The 20,802-nt window shown below is 31.2% G+C and overlaps 5 protein-coding genes across 7 annotated transcripts; 3 read left to right on the forward strand and 2 right to left on the reverse strand.

Moving 5' to 3' along the window:
• The first annotated feature begins 110 nt into the window (after positions 1–110).
• On the forward strand, positions 111–5,206 carry LOC128385577 (SWI/SNF complex subunit SMARCC2-like). Of its 3 annotated transcripts, none has more exons than XM_053344455.1 (4): positions 111–603; positions 948–2,475; positions 2,551–3,248; positions 3,337–5,206. In XM_053344455.1, the coding sequence occupies exons 1-4, from the start codon at positions 481–483 to the stop codon at positions 4,528–4,530; spliced, it is 3,543 nt and encodes a 1,180-aa protein (XP_053200430.1). In that variant the 5' UTR covers positions 111–480; the 3' UTR covers positions 4,531–5,206. The 3 variants fall into 3 exon arrangements, with proteins under 3 accessions (XP_053200430.1, XP_053200429.1, XP_053200431.1); XM_053344456.1 differs by having other exon boundaries at positions 112–603; positions 2,581–3,248; XM_053344454.1 differs by having other exon boundaries at positions 948–3,248.
• Positions 5,207–5,353: 147 nt separating this feature from the next.
• On the forward strand, positions 5,354–7,261 carry LOC128385581 (uncharacterized). Its single transcript, XM_053344461.1, has 2 exons — positions 5,354–6,159; positions 6,394–7,261. Exons 1-2 carry the CDS (start codon positions 5,916–5,918, stop codon positions 6,654–6,656), a joined length of 507 nt encoding a protein of 168 aa, XP_053200436.1. The 5' UTR covers positions 5,354–5,915; the 3' UTR covers positions 6,657–7,261.
• Positions 7,260–8,900, reverse strand: LOC128385580 (putative RNA polymerase II subunit B1 CTD phosphatase RPAP2). Its single transcript, XM_053344460.1, has 2 exons — positions 7,799–8,900; positions 7,260–7,313 (listed from the first exon to the last, which is right to left on the reverse strand). Exon 1 carries the CDS (start codon positions 8,741–8,743, stop codon positions 8,039–8,041), a length of 705 nt encoding a protein of 234 aa, XP_053200435.1. The 5' UTR covers positions 8,744–8,900; the 3' UTR covers positions 7,260–7,313; positions 7,799–8,038.
• A 147-nt stretch (positions 8,901–9,047) lies between these two features.
• LOC128385578 (lysosome membrane protein 2-like) lies at positions 9,048–14,956 on the reverse strand. Its single transcript, XM_053344458.1, has 9 exons — positions 14,468–14,956; positions 14,218–14,362; positions 13,236–13,396; positions 12,712–13,142; positions 11,496–11,621; positions 11,131–11,293; positions 10,789–10,917; positions 10,509–10,658; positions 9,048–10,207 (listed from the first exon to the last, which is right to left on the reverse strand). The coding sequence occupies exons 1-9, from the start codon at positions 14,588–14,590 to the stop codon at positions 10,091–10,093; spliced, it is 1,545 nt and encodes a 514-aa protein (XP_053200433.1). The 5' UTR covers positions 14,591–14,956; the 3' UTR covers positions 9,048–10,090.
• A 1,445-nt stretch (positions 14,957–16,401) lies between these two features.
• Positions 16,402–20,476, forward strand: LOC128385512 (uncharacterized). Its single transcript, XM_053344386.1, has 15 exons — positions 16,402–16,644; positions 16,703–16,776; positions 16,853–16,994; positions 17,059–17,201; positions 17,278–17,374; positions 17,444–17,562; positions 17,621–17,755; positions 17,830–18,072; positions 18,140–18,250; positions 18,306–18,389; positions 18,450–18,597; positions 18,675–18,848; positions 18,905–19,025; positions 19,081–19,823; positions 19,886–20,476. Exons 1-15 carry the CDS (start codon positions 16,593–16,595, stop codon positions 20,371–20,373), a joined length of 2,874 nt encoding a protein of 957 aa, XP_053200361.1. The 5' UTR covers positions 16,402–16,592; the 3' UTR covers positions 20,374–20,476.
• The last annotated feature ends 326 nt before the right edge of the window (positions 20,477–20,802 follow it).

Here is a 20,802-nt window from a genome sequence, read left to right on the forward strand (position 1 = left end):
TGATTCGGTTTTTTTTCTATGGCTGCAAGTGACATCTATTGGTAGATAATTGAGTTAATCTCTTTTCTTTTCTTTGGTTCGGTTTGGGTGTGCGCATGCGTGGAATCCATTTTGTCTTGATTGAGTTTGAAATCTTTTTATTATGTTGAGTGTTTAACTTTTTTTTGCTTGATTATAATCAATTAATTAGTGTGGTGATTTGTTAATTTATGTGTTAAATTGGTTAAATTTGGATAAATTAATTCATCTTTAATCGATTGGTGGTATTGGAATTGCAGGACACTTGAAAATTTTCCATCAAAAACTTGGTTATCCATTTTTTGACCAATTTTTTTTTGGTTTTTTCTCTTTTTCTCTTTCTCTCTTTCTCTTTCTTTCCTTTAACATCCTCTCTCTTTCTCTCTCTTTTTTGCCTTTTTTCCTTTCTCTCTCTTTCTCTTTACATCTTTGTTCTACACTCTCTCTTCTTCTCTTCTTTCAATGGAGGAGACTAAAGAGATTTCCAAAGGTTCTGGAAACGCTAAGTCTAAAGGAGATACCCCACAAAATAAGAAAATGAAATCAAACGAAGATGTTGACATTCGATTAATGAGCGGCCGAAAGGTGAGTTTTATGTTTTATACCTTCTAAAATTATCCATCATTTTAGTCAATTATTTCTCTTAGACCGGTTCTCTTTCCTATTGGGTTTTCTCTTTCTCTTGATGGAAACGGTGGTAGAATGAGAAAGGTTAAAGACATGTATACATGCTGAGAGTCTCTATGTATAGGTTTTCCATTATATAGCTTGAAGTCTGCTGATGTTTTTTTTTGCCTCTCATTATCTTTCAATTTTTCTGCTCTTTTTTTCCCTCACACTTTATATATATTTTTCTCTAATATTGAAAAAAAAATTTCCTTTGATCTTATTGGTTTTTTTTCTTCATTTTTTTGTCTATCTATCTTCAGGATGCAAAGAAAGAGAAAAGCATTGCTGGCAGTCGAAATAAAAGAAGAAGATCACCATCACCTTCACCACTTGCAGATAAAAAACGCCAACGTGCAAGGCAAACAAAAACTAGAAGTTCAACACCTTTATCACATTCTAGTGCTAAAAAGAAGCCTCTTCGAGGTGGTGATGAAGATTCTGATGAATCGTCTGAAGATACTGATGCTTGGTCACCCGATCAACCAGGTCAAGATGCCCAAACCTCAAAAGCAACAAATTCAAGAAATTCAGTGGCAAATAATGCATCAAATTCTACAGAGGCAAGTCTTTTAGCCGATGTTGATGCAACAGATCGTGAAGAGAAAAGTGCTACTCCCAGTGAAAATAGAGTTAATAATACCAATACGAATAAAAGTAATACTGGAACTATTTCACCTAACAACAATTGTGACAAAATAATCAAAGAAGAGGATGATGACAATGTCACTGATCAAACCAATTACATAATTGTACCTAGTTATTCAGCCTGGTTTGATTATAATTCAATTCACTCAGTTGAACGTAAAGCTCTTCCTGAATTTTTCAATGGAGCCAATGAATCTAAAACACCAGAAGTTTATCTGGCTTATCGTAATTTTATGCTTGACACTTACCGTCTTAATCCAACTGAATATTTGACTGTTACCGCTTGTAGACGAAATTTAGCTGGTGACGTTTGTGCTATTATGAGGGTTCATGCATTTCTTGAACAATGGGGGCTCATCAATTATCAAGTAGACGCTGAATTACGTCCAACACCAATGGGTCCTCCCTCTACAAGTCATTTTAATGTTTGTTACGACACTCCTTCTAATCTTCAACCATCTAATCCTTTACGTGCTCGACAAGATACTCCTATTAGTAATTCATCTTCACAATCAAGTTCCGAAAACAAAGAAAACAAGGAAATTAAAAATGAAGAACATAGTAAAGCAGAAATGAATGGTAACTTTGGTTTAAGAACTGACCAATATGAGAAGAAAAATGCTTACTTCAAGAATAAAGGAGCCACCAAGATGACTCGTGAATGGGAAGACCAAGAGATTTTATTACTTTTAGAAGCTATTGAAATGTACAAAGATGATTGGAACAAAGTTTGTGAACATGTCAGTAGTCGCACTCAAGAGGAATGTATCCTTGAATTCTTGCGTCTACCAATTGAAGATCCTTACCTAGATGAATCCGATGGTGTACTAGGACCTTTAGCTTACCAACCCATTCCATTTTCTAAATCAGGTAATCCAGTTATGTCAACCGTTGCCTTTTTGGCATCAATGGTTGATCCTCGAGTTGCCGCTGCTGCGGCTAAAGCAGCTATGGAAGAGTTTGAAAAGCTAAAGGATGAAGTGCCTTCTGCTTTGCTTAATGCTCATATCAAGAATGTTGAAAATAATGCCTCTAAAGGACAACTTCCAGAATTTGATTTATCCATGAGCGGTATTGCAGGTACTGATGAGAAAGAAACTCCAGCCAGTGTAGGAACTGAGGAAGAAAAATCACGTTCTGAAGGTGAGAAAAAAGAGAGACGTGATTCTAAAGATTCTAATAATAAGTCTCCCTCTATGGACCAAAAATCTGATAAAGTTAATTGTGTTACTCGTTCATCTACTGAAGGTAAAGAAACTGAAGACAAGTTGAAAGAAACAAAAGAGGATAGTAAAGTAATCACAGAAACCGATAAAGATGTTGAAATGAAAGATGCAAGTAAAGAGAGTGAAGAATCTAAAGAGAAATCAAGTGATCTTGAAAGTGAATCAAGTGATACCATTTCAAAGGAAAAATCAAGTGAAAAGAGCAGTGGAGAAATCATCGAAGAGAAGGAAAAATCTAAAAGTGACAATGTTGACATGGTTTCTTCAAAAGACAAGGCAGAAGAAAGTTCAACTGCTGCTGCTGATCAAACTTCTAGTGAGGATAAAGATAAAACATCAACCAACAAGACCAATGAGGAAGGAACAGATGATAAAGGGAAGAACGACAAAATCTCAGCGGTTGATAATAAAAGTTCAACGAAGGATAAGAGCTTAGATAAATCTAAAACCAAAAAAGATGATATTCAAGACATTTCTAAAGATAAGGTCGTCAAAGAAGTACAACTTTCTACTGCTGCAGCCGCTGCGTTAAGTGCAGCAGCGGTCAAAGCTAAACATTTAGCCGCTGTTGAAGAGCGTAAAATTAAATCATTGGTCGCACTTCTAGTGGAAACTCAGATGAAAAAGTTAGAAATTAAACTTAGGCACTTTGAAGAATTAGAATCCATAATGGATCGTGAACGTGAAAACGTGAGTAACCTTAAATTACACTTTGACAGTCGATTATATCTCTTTTTTTCTCTCGTCAATTAATCAATTTTGCTTCTTTTACTTCCAGTTGGAGTACCAAAGACAACAATTAATACAAGAACGACAACAATTCCATTTAGAACAGCTGAAAGCAGCTGAATATCATGCAAGACACAAGGCCCAGATGGCAGCGATGCATCAGTCATCCCAACCACAATCATCGCAACAATTAGCAACCCAACAATCACCATCTCAGCAACAACAAATACCCCAACAACAGCCTCCTCAACAGTCATCTCAGCCACAGGCTCCACAACCACCTCAAATCCAGCCAACTCAATTACCACCACCTAATTTACCGCCGCCTCATTTACAGCCACAACAAACACCCCAACTTCAACCTCCTCCTCAACAGCCACCACCACACCAAATGCAACCAAGCCAATTACCACCGCCCAATTTACCACCACCTAATTTACCACCGCCTCATTTGCAACCCCAACAAGCCCAATTACAACCTCCACAACCACCACCACCACATCAGATGCAACAAAACCAACTACAACCACCACAACAGCCACCACATCAAATGCAACCTAGCCCTTTACAACCTCCTCAACATTCACCATATTTACAAGCACCACCGCTCCAACATCCCCATTCACAACCACCCCACTTACAGCCATCTCAACAACCACCTCACTTACAAAACCCTCAACAGCCACCCCATCTACCACCCCAACAATCGCCTCACTTGCAGCCACTACCCCAGCAACCTCCTCAACACCCATCTCAGCATCCACCTCAACATGCACCACAACATGCACCTCAACATCCTTCCCAACCACCTCTCATGCACCCATCTCATTTACCACCTCAACAGCAGATTCCTCATCTGCAGCCACCCCAACAACAACAACCACCACCACATTTGCCACCCCACCAGCAACCTCCTCATCTTCAACCTGCTCAGCAACCGCTCCATCACCAACCACCCCACCTTCATCCTCAACAACAACAACAACCTCCTCCACAATTTCAGCCACCTCACTCACAACCTCCACAACAACCGCCCCATTTACAACCTCCTCAACTTCAACCCGCTCAACAGCAACCACCTCAACCCCATCCTTCTCAACAATTATCTCACCCCCAACCACCCCAACAACCACCACAACAACCGCCTCAACAAACACCCCAGCAAACACCTCAACAACTTCCTCCACAAATATCTCAACCACCACAACAACCTCCACCTGTTGATGAACAACAAAACGATTAACTTTTAATCCTGTACAATTTTTATCTGATTTTGACACAAATCAAGAAATACACAGTCACAAACTGTCAAAATTATTTCAAAACACTAACTCTTACAACAACAACTATAACCATAAACAACCAACAATCATTCACAAATAAGAGAAGGAATCAGAAAAAAAGATCTAATCAATAATACATGAAGAGATTATCTCTGTCAAAATCATTTACACCAGTTGATTGTGGACAGGCTAAGATTTAATGATCATCGTCATCATTATCATCATTATCATCATCACCATCATCACCAACATCATCATCATCACCACCACCACCATAAACAACAACAACCAACCAACCATTGGTCAAGAACACCATCATCATCATAATTCCTTTATTATTGATTAAAGATAATCGAAAAAAAAAAGATTTTTTCCTACTCACACACGCTTACACACACTCACACACACACACACACATCAAAACTAATTCTGTAAAGTAACAATCAACATAACCTGAGAGTTAAATTGTCAACTGCATGATAGTTAATTAATCAATCATGTAACATTAATTTTTGTGTGTGTGAGTGTAAAAAGATGTGATGAAAGCAAAGTGAAAAAAAAGTTATGATGAAAAAAAGCAACTTGAAAAAACAAAAATATTGACTTTCTATTCTAATAAACAGCAATCAAATTAAATCATCTCACCAATTCTCCGTGTTCATGTGTACTCGTACATTAAACTTACGCACATACGAATACCAAATGAAAGTTAATCAAATTAAGAATTAAAATTAACCGATTCCAATAATAAGTAATCACGATCAGCTATTGATTGAAAGTGAGAAGTAAAAAAAACTTATACTCGTATTAACATTGATTATGATTAATTGAAACTTGCTCAGTAATCAAACTACATCATCATCTTAATCATCAACATCAGTGTGAACATTACAATGGTTTAATCAACAGACACATTTACTTTGATTTAATATATATAAGAACAAGAATCAAGTTAATTTAGTTTGACTCTTTTAATTTAGTTACCAACAACAACTTTTTTTTGTCTCAGTTTGTGTGTTAACAATTGAATTTAATCAACAGCGAAACAAAATAAACAAATTGTTCATGTGAATTAAACAATTGTGATAATATTTACAATTTATATTTTATATATTATATTTTTTCATTGGAACAATTAAGAAAAATAGAATTGAATTAATTAATTCTAATCTTGAAAAGAATTATTTTTTTTCTCTCTCTCTCTCTCTCTCTCTCTCAGTGTTTCCATTTTAGATTTTCTAATTCAGTTTTAATTGTTTGTTGATTGTTGATACATTTTAGTGAATTTTAGATTCTCATTTGATTTGGTTAACTAATTTGTGTCCAAACGAAATCGATAATAATTATGATTCAATTAACTCGGTGTTTCTCAATTGTTTTATTAACAATTCTAATTATCGTTGGTTACCTTTGCCCGCCACTTACTCCGCTTCCTCAACGAACCGGGTCAGAGTTCATCCATCAACGGATCTTAAGGTCACAACGAATTCAAAAATGTGGCCGAAGCTTAATGGATATTCATCAATTGATCTGTTCGGGTGCCGCTCCAAGTAAACGGAACCTTAATGAAGAGACATGGTTGTTACAGGGTAAGTTAATTGTCTACTGATTGTTGACTCAAATTTCTGCTTCAAATTGAGGGAAGAAAATGATTAGATTGATTTACAAGAAAATCAAATTTCTTTCTGTAATAGTTAATACAATTGATTAATTGTTCTCAAGTATTGAAAATCAATTAATTCGTAATTTTGATTGTTGGTTTTTTTTCTTCTTCTTTTTTTTGTCTCTTGTTTTATTACTTTTTCCTCGTTTGCCTCGAATAGCAAATTTAGGACCTTGGCCGAAAGATTTGTTACTCGAAAAGTCGGACGATGATAATGACCTGGAATCGAATGATTTTCTCGATTCTAAAACAGCTTTGGCTCTATTTGGTTCGAGTCGTGGGTCGGGTCGCGGTGGACCAAGTGAGGATAGTCAGTTATTTTTCAGAAGTCTTCGTGCCGAAGGTCACAAATTGGTCGAGGAGTGTTGTCACAAATCGTGTTCACTTGATGAACTGAGAGCCTATTGTCGTCCACGTAGATGAATTATGGTTATTGACAATTAACTTAACCAATTCTTCAATTAAAAAGACGAAGATCAACAACTAAGTCAATTAAAAAACAAACAATTAACTTTATTCCTTCAAATCTACTCTAATTACGAATTTAACAAACCTAATACTTACAACACAATTAACTAGAAAATTATCATTTTAATCAAAGGAAAATTGATTCTCCCTCTCTCAAAGTGACCAATCAATCCTCACAATTTAAATCCAATCCAAGAAAATCAATTAATTCACTTTCGATCTAAAATTGTTTACATTTACTTTTTCGTCAATTGTTTCAATTGCTCCAATTTTCATCACTCTCCTCTCTCTCTCTCTCTCTCTCTCTTTCTCTCCCACTTTCTCTTCATATCTCACCATTTCCTTTTCCTCTTTGTCCTTCACTTTTAATCAACTAGAAATTAATTAATCTCTTAAATTAATCTCCTTAATCCTTTGTTCATTTTTCCTTCTCAATTTGAAAGTCTAATGAACAAATGAACACATAAAATAAGAAATCCAAGCAATCAAATTTGATTCGTCTTTCTAATTATAAATCATTTTCCAATCTCACCAACAATCAATAAAGAGCTTGATTCGTTTTTTTGTGATAATTAAAAGCTTTAATTGCTCGCAATTGTAAAAGGCCAAAATCTAAGAAAATAAAAATAATAGAAATGAAAAAAAAAATAATAAACAATTAGAATAATTAAAAGGAATTAAGATTTGAATTGGAGGCAAAAGAAAACAATTAACTATTTAGATTGTATTAATATTAGTTAGAGAGAGATAGAGATTTAGTTTCGAGGGCAATTTAATTTACTTTAAATTGTGAAATTGTGGTGAAGATTATTGTTAGAGACCTGAAACAATTAGTATATTGTTCAGACAAGATCAACTCGGTAACAGCGAGGACAATTGTTTTAAGGAAATGTTTAACAATTAAACTTTAGTTTGTGCGTCTTTTCAAACAATTAATATGATTGTAGACAAGATTGATAACATTGATATTGAAATTAATTCTAATTGTGTCTGATAATTTGATTAAAAGAGTAAAAAAGATTGAGGAAGAAGTTATAAAAACAAAAATCTCTTAATTGTTGATAACTTTATGTTCACATATAAATTGTCAAACAAACCTGGAAGTGAACCTTTAACAATTAACAACAATTATTGGTCAATTTGAATGAGCTTTTTTTTCTTGATCAGTTGATTAAAGTTGTAGTCATTTTGTTGTTGTTTCCATTTCTAGCAATTAACCTTAATTGTTATGAAGAAAATCAGTTTCATCTTGTTAGGAGGTTCAATCAGACTCAGGCAATAATGAAACAATCAGTGAATTTAACGGTTAATTGTTCAATCAAATAAAATTGTCAACATTAATCATCCAATGATCTTTCCTTGATTGTTAATTTACTCATTGATTCAGCAAATTTGGTTAAATCTTTCTCCTTGATGTAAGGTGAGGCGACAAAGGTACTTTTCAGTTTGGCTTGTTGCCTTTTCCTTGAAATTTGATTCAATTTATCCTTTTCAACACCATGGAACTTGAATTCATCCTCTTTATCAGTCTCAATCTCCCCGGTGGTCAAGTTATCAGCATCAGTTTCCACCCTTGGTACAACCAGAACCTCCTCTCCTCTAGCACCTTTGGTATCCTGGTAAATATTAACCCGAACCAAGGGTACACTTGAAATTGCTCCGATCATTTCACTGAATCTCATCCAGAAAGGTTCATCAGTTAATTGCTCTTTCAGGTAACATGAAGCTTTATAACATAAATTGGAGCAAAACAATTTACGCTCCGATAAATCGTAAACTTTATGTTCAGCTAATGAGATATGATAACGTTGTCGTGATGATTTGGGTAAATCATTAAAGCACAAAGGGTAACCACAAATATTTACCAAACTTCTTTCAACATTTACATCATGATAATCTTGTTTATTTAAATATCTACAATGGTCAATCAATGTCTCCTGGTCAATCTTAGAATCAACAATTGATTCAACAATAGTTAATACCTTTCGTCTCGCCTCTCGGATCTTTCTGGCTTTCAACTGTTTCTCTTGTACTGTTGTCATAATCTATTCATATGTTCATAAATGTTTTCCAAAACAATATTGTTATCACAGTATAAGCAGAGATTAGTATCAAATAGAAAATAGGAAATCAATCCAGTTAATCACAATTAGAAAAAAATGAAAACAAATGTTAAGATTTTTAATCCAAAAAAACAACAAAAACATTAAAGGTAATCAGGTGATCGCAATTAGCGCCATCTAGTGGTAGGAAAACGAAACTCTGATCCGATTCGAGAAAAAAAAACAAACTTTTTTTTATTTGATTTCGGTGAAAATTATCAAAGTTAAAGGTCAACAATGGTCATCAGCAAATACGAAATACTTTTGTTTAATCTGATTGATAAACAAAGAATACAGAAAAAGGTATTTACAAGGATATAATTTGGCTTTTAGTTAAAAAAAGGATTTCTATAAATATATTTATAGAGATTTACTAATTTGAGCAGATTAAGATTGTGTTTGATTGATTCTTGGAGTCAACAATTTAACTCTCTTTTTTGATGGAAAGAAGTTAATTTCTCAATTGTCGATTGAAGTTTCGTAATTATAATTATGTTTTTTTGTTGAATTCAATAATTCGTCAAAAAAAGGATTGATAATAGCGGTTTGAGTTTGCTACGAGTATGTTATGATGGAAAAAGTTGATAACAATTAGAATTATGTAAAAAAAAATGTTTTGATTATGATGAAGAAAGATGATTATGATGATGGTGGTGGTGAGCAAATAATCAGCAGCTCCATTGGAAGAGAGAGAGTTGATTGATGAAGATATGATTAGACAATTAAACGATGTACATAAAAACAAGATGATTAGATTATCTTTTGATTTCTAAGAATTGTTGTAAAAGAAATTGAGGAGCACAATTTGATTGTTGTAGATAAACAATCGGAGAGAGAGATTAATTTAGCTCAATTAACGGATCACAAATTGTTTTGCTTTCTTTTGTACATCAACTAATTAATTTGAGTAATGATAATCAAGAATTGAGGAAGAATCAAAATTGTATCAATTCTTGAAACATCGAGAGAGATAAATGTTGAGAGTTGATTGAAAGTAAAACAGGAAATTGTGATCAATCTGATTATCTGATGATTGTTACCATATGAGATGATGATGATGATGATGATTACTAATTAATTTAGAAAATTACAAAAGTTAACCAAGTTTCAATAAGAAAATCATTAGTGTAAAAAGGCAAAGACGATTTGGCGATGTTGTTGTAAAAAAAACACGAAGTCAATAATAGTAGTTCGTAAATAGTAATATAAACAGAGAGTATAACTAAATTGTGATGATTAAAAAAGAAGATTAAATAAGTTGATTGTGAGTTAATTGTACTTTGATGATCAACTTTCAAAACTTGTCGTCATAACGGTTTTATACGCCTTCTTGGATGGTCGAGTGGGTGTCGGTCGGAATGGTTTCCTTGTTGGTTTCGATTGTCTTGGAACAAGTTCATTAATCTGTATTTATGATCAACAATTAAGAATTAAAGAAGAGAAGCAAAAAAAAACATTTCAACAATTAGTTAATTGTCTTCAATTTACATAGTTAATCAAAAACGATGAAATATGAAACAGTCAAAAACCTCTACAACATGAAGAGGGAAAAACTTCAACAAATCATTTGATTGTTGTGATAAATATTCTGATAGTAATTTAAAGCTTTCAAATTGAACCATTAGATAAATATGAGTGAAATATGAGATATAATTAAATTAACTGAGCAATTAAATATGAGTGCAATTTGAATGGGCCATTTTACCGTATTCATCCTAAGGACAAAGATCAATGTGACAACCATAAGTGCGACTGCAATTGTGACTTGAGTAAACGTGGCGATTGTAATTATATTAGGAACATGTTTCTGGAGTAAAATTAATTGACTTATAAGATCATCGCTAATTGTAGCAGACTGACAGAGGGAGAAAGAGAGAGAGAGAGAAATACAATTAATTATGTTAATCATTGACAATAATTAGTTTAACATTTGGTGTAAACACATAAATCATGTGCTTTAATTGTGACAAATATTGTTGACTTACAGTTTCCCTCCAAAAAATTGGTAAATTGATTGATGCTTTTAAATTAGAGGTAAAATCAATTTCATCATCTTTTTCCAGCATCATGTTTATCTGAACTCGAGCTTTAGTATCCACAGGTACTCCAAGATTCTGAAGAAAATGAAAAAATATCAATAATAATAATAATATATAAGATAAAAGGTAAAATACAATTTTAAAAAAGGTACACACTCATGCATGTAAAAGATTACCTGTAAGAGAGGTAAACTTATTATTATATAAAACCTTGGATAATATGATTAACTGATTTGTCTCAGTGATTTAATCATATGATTAGTAAATTGTTAATTTATTCACACATACCGGTTCTATATCCATGTAAAATGAATGCTTTTCAGGATCTGGGTGAAGACCTTGAATATTTTTGGTGTAAACTGGATCAGCGAAAAGATAATGAGGAAAAGATATTGATGCTGGTGAACCATGAGTACAAATTGATATGTTAAAAATACCATTGGCTGGACAACTGACCATCATATGTTATAATTATGTCCATAGAAATTTAGAAGAAAAAAGAAAAAAGTTGAAAAATTTCATTGGTTCATGTGGAAAACTGATTACAAAGTAACAGCAAACTTGTTGGAAAATGATTTATTGATTTACTGTCACAATTTGGATCATTTGATTTCTTGCTTAATTTGATTCAGTTTTAGATTAATTGTAATTACCTTTGCCCATTACAATAGCATTTGTTTTTATCCAAATTATAATCAAATAAACTTGGACTTAGCCAATATCTAATTGTGTCAACTCCTTTGGTTGATCGTCGACTGAGGTAGGTAAGAGTTAATGATCTGTGGAATTAAATTGCGAAAATTAGTTAATTGTGCAAAGAATTGTCAGTAAACAATTTATAAATTCATTAGGAATGACAGGAAAGTTGGTAATTAACCATTGTCATTACAATAACAATGAGTTAATTGTTTGTTTTCACTATTATTGTATCATTTAACTTGATTAACTTTCTTAATCAGTCAATTATTAAAATCTAATCTAAACAATCATCAGGTAATTACCAAGGTGGTTGATTAGTTAATTGTCATCCAACAAGTAAAAAAAAAGAAAGGTAAACAATTACAACAGCGACAATTTGATTGTAATTGTGATAATAATAATCAATTGAAAATCAAAAGTGAATTGATTTTAAACTTAATTTTTCCTTGTGTCGAGAGGCTAATCTTTACCAAGGGGCTAATATAATTAACTTTAATAATTGAGAACAATCAAAAATGACAAACAATTTAGGGGGACAAGTTAATCTAGTGATTAAGAGAAACAAAATAATTATGATTAAATAAACAATTTAATCAATAGTGAAGATCAATAAATTGATTTGATAATGATTAATCTCTTTACTTATTCTTGATCGTCTCATTTACTGTCAAGTTTAAGTAAAAGTTGACAGTTTATAATTACAATTAAGAAACAAGTTTATTCTCAATTAAATCATCATCATCATCATCATCCTCATAATCAAAGATTAAATTAAATATCAGTCTTTAAAATTTAATCTAATCAAGTGATTGAAAAATTGTCGCAAACAAAATCAAATGAAAAGCTCAAAGATTAAGATTAAAAGTAAACAGAGATTGGAAAAAAAAAGTTAAATCGGTTATGGTGAAAATCAATCTGATTGTCTGACAATCAGAATAAATTATCATACTGATGATAATGAAACAGGTAAGGTAAAAACGTATTCAAGGTTGTAATCAGCTTACACATCATCGTAATCATTACTATTAACTTGTAATTATGTTTAAGGAAAAGAAAAGTAGTAATCAAAGTTGTGAGAATGGTAAATAAATTGGTTAACAAGGTAATCGTAATCAAGGTGCGATTTAAATTTGACAAGGGCGACAATGGAAATATTATTTATCTATTTACCTGCAAAGATCAGGAGCGAAAAGGTATAACTCTTCAGGATCACTAGACGGATAGGGTGGCCTAAGATCACCAGGCCAAGCGGAATTGAAAGAATTACACTTTGAATCATTCCAGATATTTAATTGTTTCTCATTGTTCCAAGAATGAAGAAGACCAAATTGACTTAATGTACCAGATTCACCTGAGTAAATGGTGAAAGATCCATCGGTATTGGTATTGTTTCGATCACCGAAAAAACTGAACGGACTAACCCGAACAGGGGAAAGTCCAGCTTCTTCAATGAATTCAAGAAGTTCATCATGATATCCTTTGAATAATAATTCACTTGCTGTATGATTTAGGAATAGATCGTCACCATTTCCAACGGCAACTTGTTCGACAAAACCATAGATCATTGCATCAGCTTTTCTTTTCGCCTGATTTAACATTCCCTAAAGATGGAAAAGAGAGAGAGAGAAAGAAAGAAGAACAATTAAGTTAATTGTTATTAAGTAAAAAGATTGACCAACATTCATTATACTTACAGCTAATGGTACATTTAAATGGACAATTGTATCATTAAGACTGCCAACAGTCATTTCCGGAATCGGATGATAACGAGCGACTTGTTGATATGAAATTAAACCATCATGATGATTCCAAGTTACATTGATTTTTTCACGAACCTCGAGAAAAGTATATGGACCTTGGGGGGTTTTTTGTTAGAATTTAATTAAATCAAAGTTAGAAAAGTAAACGAAAAAAGTAAAAATAATGATTGATTGATGAAGAATTAAAATGATTAAAAAAAAATGAGCGAAAAGTGTTAAGTACATGTATTTGTAAACAAGGCCAAGGCCTAAATTAAATTCTTAATCATGAGTAATTAACAAATGATTAAAATCTCTTCTTCTTATTTTTTTTTTCAATACTTAGATAACTAATATTTCAATAGTTTAATTGTTGATGGAGAGGAAAACTTTTCCAATTAACCTATTGTGATCAACTAATGTGATAATGTCACACTTATATATTAAATTGTAATAATTGAGAGGTAAATGATAAGAAATTAACTAAATTGAACAAGATGATTAACACTAAGTATATATAAATTACATTGTAATATATTGAACAAATTATTACATCAGGTTAGGTGAGAATGATAAAAATGTTTGATTGATTGATTGATTGGTAAAAGTTAATAGTAGGAGATAAGTTGATTGTTGAACAAGTGAATAAGAGAAGGATAAGAAATTGAAAACTGATACATCGTATCGATAGTTAATCTTAATAACTGAGCTAATTAACTGAACATAGAAATGTATATACATAAGTTATTAATATTTGGTAGAATATCAATTTGATAAAGAAATGACTTATTGGTGGAGGTGGAAGAGTTGACTTGGAAATTTGGGTTTCAATCTATATTAATTGTGAGAAAAGGGCAACCAAAATGGACACTTAATGGACACATACACACAAAAGAGAATAGAAAAGTTAATTTGATGAATAAGTTAACACACTTACCAAGTTCTTTAAGAATTGGTTCACTTCCATTGATAATTTCCTTTGGATTGGTAACATTAAAGAAGTAAAATTTAACATAAATTGGAATGGGAGCTAATTTCCAACCAGAATAAGTGTCAGAGGTTGGAGATGATAGAATTAACCTCTAGAAAGATGGAGAGAAAAAGGGAAAAAGAGAATATAAATATGAGCAATAAAGAAGAAAATGTTTAAAAGGAGAAAAGAAAAGAAAAGAATTTCTTTTTCTTACCTGAGATACAATGTACTTTATGAGATATGGAGATAAAAGGTAAGTTAGAATGGCACTTAAACAGAACATCAAACCACCTCCGATTAAGCCACTGATGAAACAATTACGTCTAGTGTAGGTCATTTTCCGTGGTGTTGGTGGTGTTTGTTTGTTGTGAGAGATTAAAAAATTAAACTAAACAATAACATTAAAAGGCACAACAGTTACCAAGTTGTTGTCAGTAGAAAACAAGTAATGTAAAAGAAGAAGATGTTGAGAGAGTTGAAAGAAAACCCAAGTAACTGGTTTGATCTTCACTTCAATTGATCGATCCAACAAAATCGATCCTCTTATTTAATCGTATTTCAACTTTAATCATAAGCGCTGGAAAACATCCAAGAAGAGGCACAAAGGAAGAGAATGACGTTCATCGAATGTACAGAGAAAATTACTTCATGAGGATTCACCGAATTTACAATTGATAAAGAGAAAAAGAGTAAAAAAAAAATTCTTCCAGAGAAAAAATAAAAATGAAAACATTTCCATTTGAACGGCCGTCGAATCCGATAGACGTCGCTAGTAGTGGAAACACCGAAAAAAAGGGGGAAAAATTTAGAATTAAAAGGTTACCCCCTTAGGATTGTTCTCACAATTAATTAATCTTTGAGTTGATTAAACTTTGGAATATTAATATTGTTTGGTTATCTGTTTATCAATCGATAATCAGTGGATTGAATGTCTTTGGGACAAAAGTGAATTTGTATTAATTGTTTGGGGAAAAAATTTCGTTCGAGTTAATTGTTGTTGTTGTTTTGTAATTGTAAAAGAATTGACAATTTAGGTTAATTGTTGTTAATTTATTTCTATCCGGGTTTTTGTCTATTTCCAATGTGGGCTCAATCTAATTTTTGTTTTTCTCTCTTTATTTATCTTCTCATTGCTTGTTTGGTTAATTGTCATTGATTGATTTGTATTGTTTTCGTCAAGATGAAATCTCTTCTATTGTCTATTGGTATTACTTTTATTTTAATCTCATCGTTAATTGTTACAATTAATTGTCAAAAGTATTGGAAAAAAGAGTTACTACCTTTTAACGAAGCTTTTGGTTATGATGTTCCCTCTCGAGATCGAACCCTTGGTGGTGCAGTTCGATTTGCTAATCGATCTTATCGACAAATGATGTACTATTATCTCTATTATCATGGAGGGTAAGTGTTCACAAGAATATCTGTTAACCTTTAACCTCACTGTTAATTGTTAAAAAAATGAAAAAAAGGACAAATTAATCAATCAAATTGTGTAAAACTAAATTAGAGATGAATTAAAATTGCTCATTCCTTTTGAATTTATATTCTAATTGTTATTGTATTTTGTTTTTTTCTTTTTTAAATCTTTCGGTGTCTTATAATCAAATGGAATCGCAATTAAAATTGTGGTTAATTTAATTTCTTCTCTCTTAATTGCTTTTAATTAAATCAAAAATGAAAAAGTTTACCAGTTGAATCGAGTTTCATTTCGATGGTCATAGAGGGCGCTGAAGAGAGAAAAGTTATTAATTGTTTTCAATCAGAATTTAGTTAATTAGATTTTTATTTTAAATAGAAATTGGAATTAAATCAATTTAGTTATTTGAAGCAATTAAGAGAAAATGATTTACTTTCTATAAATCATTAGAATCTTATTATTATCCAATTATTTCCAATGCTCGCAAAGGTTATTTGAAAAACTTGACATTCGATAACAATTAACTTAATCCTTTTGACTCTCAGCAATCAATTTATAAATTAATATATTGAGATTAATCAGAATGAACGTGACAATGAAGAAATTAACTCACAATTAAACAACTAAGGTAAAACTTTTCGTAGTATTAATAAAATTGATCAACTTTGATAAATTAACAATAGTGATTTATTGATTAACAATCTCAGAAATGATTAAATTAAATGAGTGACTCAAAATTGTATTAATACAATTAACTACTGTTTTAAGGCGTTAACCAGGTAACCAGTAAACTAATTGAATGATCATCAATAAACTTAATTAGTTGGCCAACAATTGATGAATTAATGAATTTCTCATGAATAGTTAATCACCATTATATGTGTTTAATTAAGTAAATCAATAAATTAATTTATCGACAAAAATGTTTCTCTATTATCTCATGTGTTCATCGTTAATTCAATTAATCGACTCAGGTAATGATCTATTAACCGGCAATTCGTCAACAATTAAACCTAATCACCTTAATTGCAGCTTCTCTTATGCATCTTCCCTTACGAGTGACCAGTGGATCCAATGTGATTATTCATGCAACTTTAACGGACACTGTAAGTGACCATTTGATTAGTGATTACTAAATTCTAATTTAGTAAGACAATTAACTAATTGTTGACTTGTTCTCAGATTAATGGTAAAAATTGGAAGATCAAAGAATATCTTTCAACTGATCATTCGATTCATGGAAAAATTCATGTTGAATCGGATGAAAGTTCATTTGATATTTACTATGAGACGGTCAATGATTACAAGCGATTGGTCATTCATGGTAAGTTTAATTGTGTAACATTAGAGTGAACAATTAGTTGATTGTTAATTTTTCCAAAACAAAGACAATCAATGTGATCTATTTGAGTTCAATGGTAAAGAGCATTGGGATAAAATGTTACCTGGGGTCAGTAGTTCACTGACCAATACAATCTTAATGGTTGGACCTTCATTAGTTTATAGACTTCAAAATGATTTAAGTGCTTTTGTAAGTTAATTGTAAACAATTAAATTGGAAAAAAAAATGCAAACAAATTGTATTAATTATCAACCATTCTAATTAGGCTAAAGGAGATTCAAGTCCAATGGTCAAAGGGGTCAAGATGGACAGTACATCAAGAGATATCTCATCTAAATTGAGAATCACAATTTACCATCAATGTAAGGCAACAATTAAGGTTTAAACAGCTAATTAAATTAACCAATGTCTTAATTTTGTTCATCAATCAGTCAATTCTGATATTGAATTAGCTTTAATTAAACCTAATCGGATACAATTTGATGGTTACAATTTAATCATGGACATTACTTTACATTTAATCACAGATTATAATCAAGTCGAGTCACAGGTAAGAGTTGATATGATTAACCTTAATTGTGAACAATTTAATTATCAACATCCTTTAGATAACTCCAGGTATTGGATGTCCAATTGAACTACAACCAATTAAATTATTACCAAAATTAACAAGTCAACAAATACAAATGACAATCAAGGAGAAAGTGATTAAATTTAATTCTGAAACAATTTCCTCATTCAAAGTAAGACAATTAAATGTAATAACTATTAATAAATTGTTACAATCTAACCCAAAGTGATTAATGTATTTAATTAGATTTATGCTGATGATGATAAACAATTAATGGCCATTATTTCAGATGCTGATAAATCAATGAAACTTTTTGATTACAATTTAGATATAATTTATGATTATGGTAACAATTTAAATTGTAAATTAAAGCCAATTGATTCTGATGGTCCGGGTTTAATTGTAAACGATTACAAAGCTGATCGATTTGATTTATATAAATTGCTTGAGATGAGACGACCATTTAAATATCTTGGTCAAGTTAATTATGTAATTAACTAATATTTAAAAGTATAAATGAACAACAATCAACTAATTGTTGAACTTTAATCCATAGAGATCACGATTAGCTTTTACCATTGATGCCTGGGAATCAGTTGAATATAATGTCATCTTTAATCAAGTTAATTGTGATAAATTAGTGGTAACAATTTACTTGGAGAAAACGGTAATTAATCACCAATCAGTTAATTGTAGTTTACTAATCAACCAATACCAATTAGATTCAAGACTTGGGATGGTCAAGTAATGGTCAACACTATTTACCATTGGCTATTGTTTTAAATTGTTACAATAAGGATACTAAGGTAATTGAGCTTAATTGGTTAAAATTAGTTAATTAACTGTATTTCGTTAATCATCATCAGGGTAATTACAATTTAGAGATGAAAATTGAACGAGACATTTATGATTATCAAAGTGATTTCATTGAAAGTGAATTAAAATCACTGATGAAATCATTTAATTGTCCGTTTGGAAAACGTTTACAATTAACCTTTAAACTTGAACATTTTGGTGAGTTGATTAATTAGTTGTTTCTGTTGATTGTTGTCAATCAATTAGTTAATTATTTCTTTCCTCTTATCAAATAGAATCTAATCAATTGATTGAGGATAATCTCGAGGAGATTAAAAGTTCATTGGAAAATGAGATTATCAAGAATGGGAAAATTTCACCAACAAGAATTGAGAAAATTGATTTACAATTACAATCAGTTGATTTAATTATCGCAACAATTAATTTGCTTGAAGCTCCATCTGTTGGAGGTGAATTAATTTTCTCTTAATTGTTATCATTTCTAATTGTTTTCTTCCTTATTTAGATGTTTTTCCAACACAATTAAGAAGATTGGACATTTCAAAAATTCGTAAATCATCAAGTGTCCATGTCGATACAATTGAAAAGTGTCTCCAAGTAGAGACTTCATTTGATGAGAGAATCAGGTAATTGTGATCGATTAATTTTCTTAATTGTCATTCTAATTGTTTGATTATTTAGAGCTGTTGTTTATTGTTCAGAGGATGAAATTATTTGCTCCAGTGTCGGTGATGGCGATCAACTAGTCGATGACCTTTCGAACGGTCAATTTTGTTTGGTCATCGAATCGCCATTGGGAAGGTTACATCAATTTACTCAGCAAATTAAATTGGATTCAGTTCATGATTATCTGTTGAAATCAAGTTCTAATTCAACAATTAAGGTTCCAATGACCAATGGTCAATATTTTCCTCTTCAAATTAATGATATAATTGATTGGTCATCTTTTAATTACGATAAACAAGTTGAATTTATTGGACCAATTAAAGGAATCGTTTTAAAAGATGAAAACTTTGATTTGATCTCTTCCTTGACCATTGGCTATTTTAGTGATTGTTATCGTTCATGTGGTCAACTTGATTGTAATTCATTCTCATATTGTCAAGTGAACAATCAAATTATCTGTAAATTGTCAAGCAAAAGGATCACAAGTGAATCAAATTTAATAATTTCCAATGAATCTTGTAAAACTTATCATCGAAACGCTGAGACACAATTTCATCAAATTAAATTGAGACAATTTAACTCAATCAATTCAACTCCAGTCAAAGTGATTAAATCAAGTGATTGTGCCTCATTATGTCTTGACAATCAAGTTAATTGTAACTCTTATCAATTTTGTCCATCAAATGGTTTCTGCTATTTAACTGGCCCTTATTCAGAGCAATTAACTCAAACCTCTGATCATTGTGACATTTATATTCGTAAGTGTTTAGTTATAATCAGTTGATTGTTGTGTTTAATTATTTTTACTATTTTCTTGTAGCTAAACAATCAGATAATTATCAACGAACTGGATCAAAGATAATTGTGAACACCAATCAAATTGAATTTAACCTTAACCTTGACCAATGTGCATCTCTGTGCTCTGGACTGGACACTGACCAATGCAAATCATTTAATTATTGTAGCAAATCAAAATCAGGCTCATCATCATGTTCATTATCAAAATTCACAATTAACGATGAAAAAAATGTCCAATTAACTGAATCAACATATTGTCACAATTATGAGTTAATTTTGAAATCTAATGAAACCAATCAGCCAAAATCAACTGAAACCAATTTGATTGTACAATTTGGACAATTTAAATTGGATTTAATTATAATCTACATATTAACAGGTCTGTTAATTGGTTTTGTAAGCAGCTTAATTGTTACCAAATCAATTGATTTGATTGAAAAGTCAACAATTAAAAGAAATACTAATTCATCACCAGAGGAGCAACAATTTGAAGACATATTTGGATACTAATCATGATTAAATTTTAATTGTTCAAATAACTAATTCTGTAAAAACTGTTATAATTTATTAATATTTTCACAATTAACTGAATAAATCAAAAATTAATGCCCTGGATATTATCATTACCTGATTGTTTCAAGTTAGTTAATAAATTGTGAAAATTTGAAACAATCTAATCTGACAATCACAATCAAGGATACATGATTTAGTTAACTAATCACAATTAAAACTGGTTCTACTAAAAACTAACTAGAAAATCAACTTTTCAATTAACACAAGTGACAACAAGATTCATTCAATTAATAAAGACACTCAACAAACAACAACAATTAAAGACAATTAACTTCAAAATTAAAGTTCATTTAACTAAGTTAGTTTACTAATCATTACAATGTTTACCTTAATCAAGTTAATTACAATACAAATCATTTTGATAAC

Source organism: Panonychus citri, unplaced genomic scaffold, assembly GCF_014898815.1.
Source record: "Panonychus citri isolate SS breed McGregor unplaced genomic scaffold, ASM1489881v1 Contig00049, whole genome shotgun sequence".
Lineage (NCBI taxonomy): Eukaryota > Metazoa > Arthropoda > Arachnida > Trombidiformes > Tetranychidae > Panonychus > Panonychus citri.

Coding starts and splice junctions, on each gene's coding strand:
- LOC128385581 (XM_053344461.1), top strand. CDS start 5,916: ATGATTCAATTAACTCGGTGTTTCTCAATTGTTTTATTAACAATTCTA. Junction 6,160..6,393: donor AGAGACATGGTTGTTACAGG/GTAAGTTAATTG, acceptor TGCCTCGAATAG/CAAATTTAGGACCTTGGCCG.
- LOC128385580 (XM_053344460.1), bottom strand. CDS start 8,743: ATGACAACAGTACAAGAGAAACAGTTGAAAGCCAGAAAGATCCGAGAG.
- LOC128385577 (XM_053344454.1), top strand. CDS start 481: ATGGAGGAGACTAAAGAGATTTCCAAAGGTTCTGGAAACGCTAAGTCT. Junction 604..947: donor GATTAATGAGCGGCCGAAAG/GTGAGTTTTATG, acceptor ATCTATCTTCAG/GATGCAAAGAAAGAGAAAAG. Junction 3,249..3,336: donor TGGATCGTGAACGTGAAAAC/GTGAGTAACCTT, acceptor TTTTACTTCCAG/TTGGAGTACCAAAGACAACA.
- LOC128385578 (XM_053344458.1), bottom strand. CDS start 14,590: ATGACCTACACTAGACGTAATTGTTTCATCAGTGGCTTAATCGGAGGT. Junction 13,143..13,235: donor ATTTAAATGTACCATTAGCT/GTAAGTATAATG, acceptor TTCCATCTTTAG/GGAATGTTAAATCAGGCGAA. Junction 10,208..10,508: donor TTGTCCTTAGGATGAATACG/GTAAAATGGCCC, acceptor TCATAAATACAG/ATTAATGAACTTGTTCCAAG.
- LOC128385512 (XM_053344386.1), top strand. CDS start 16,593: ATGTTTCTCTATTATCTCATGTGTTCATCGTTAATTCAATTAATCGAC. Junction 16,995..17,058: donor CAAGCGATTGGTCATTCATG/GTAAGTTTAATT, acceptor TCCAAAACAAAG/ACAATCAATGTGATCTATTT. Junction 18,598..18,674: donor CTTTAAACTTGAACATTTTG/GTGAGTTGATTA, acceptor CTTATCAAATAG/AATCTAATCAATTGATTGAG.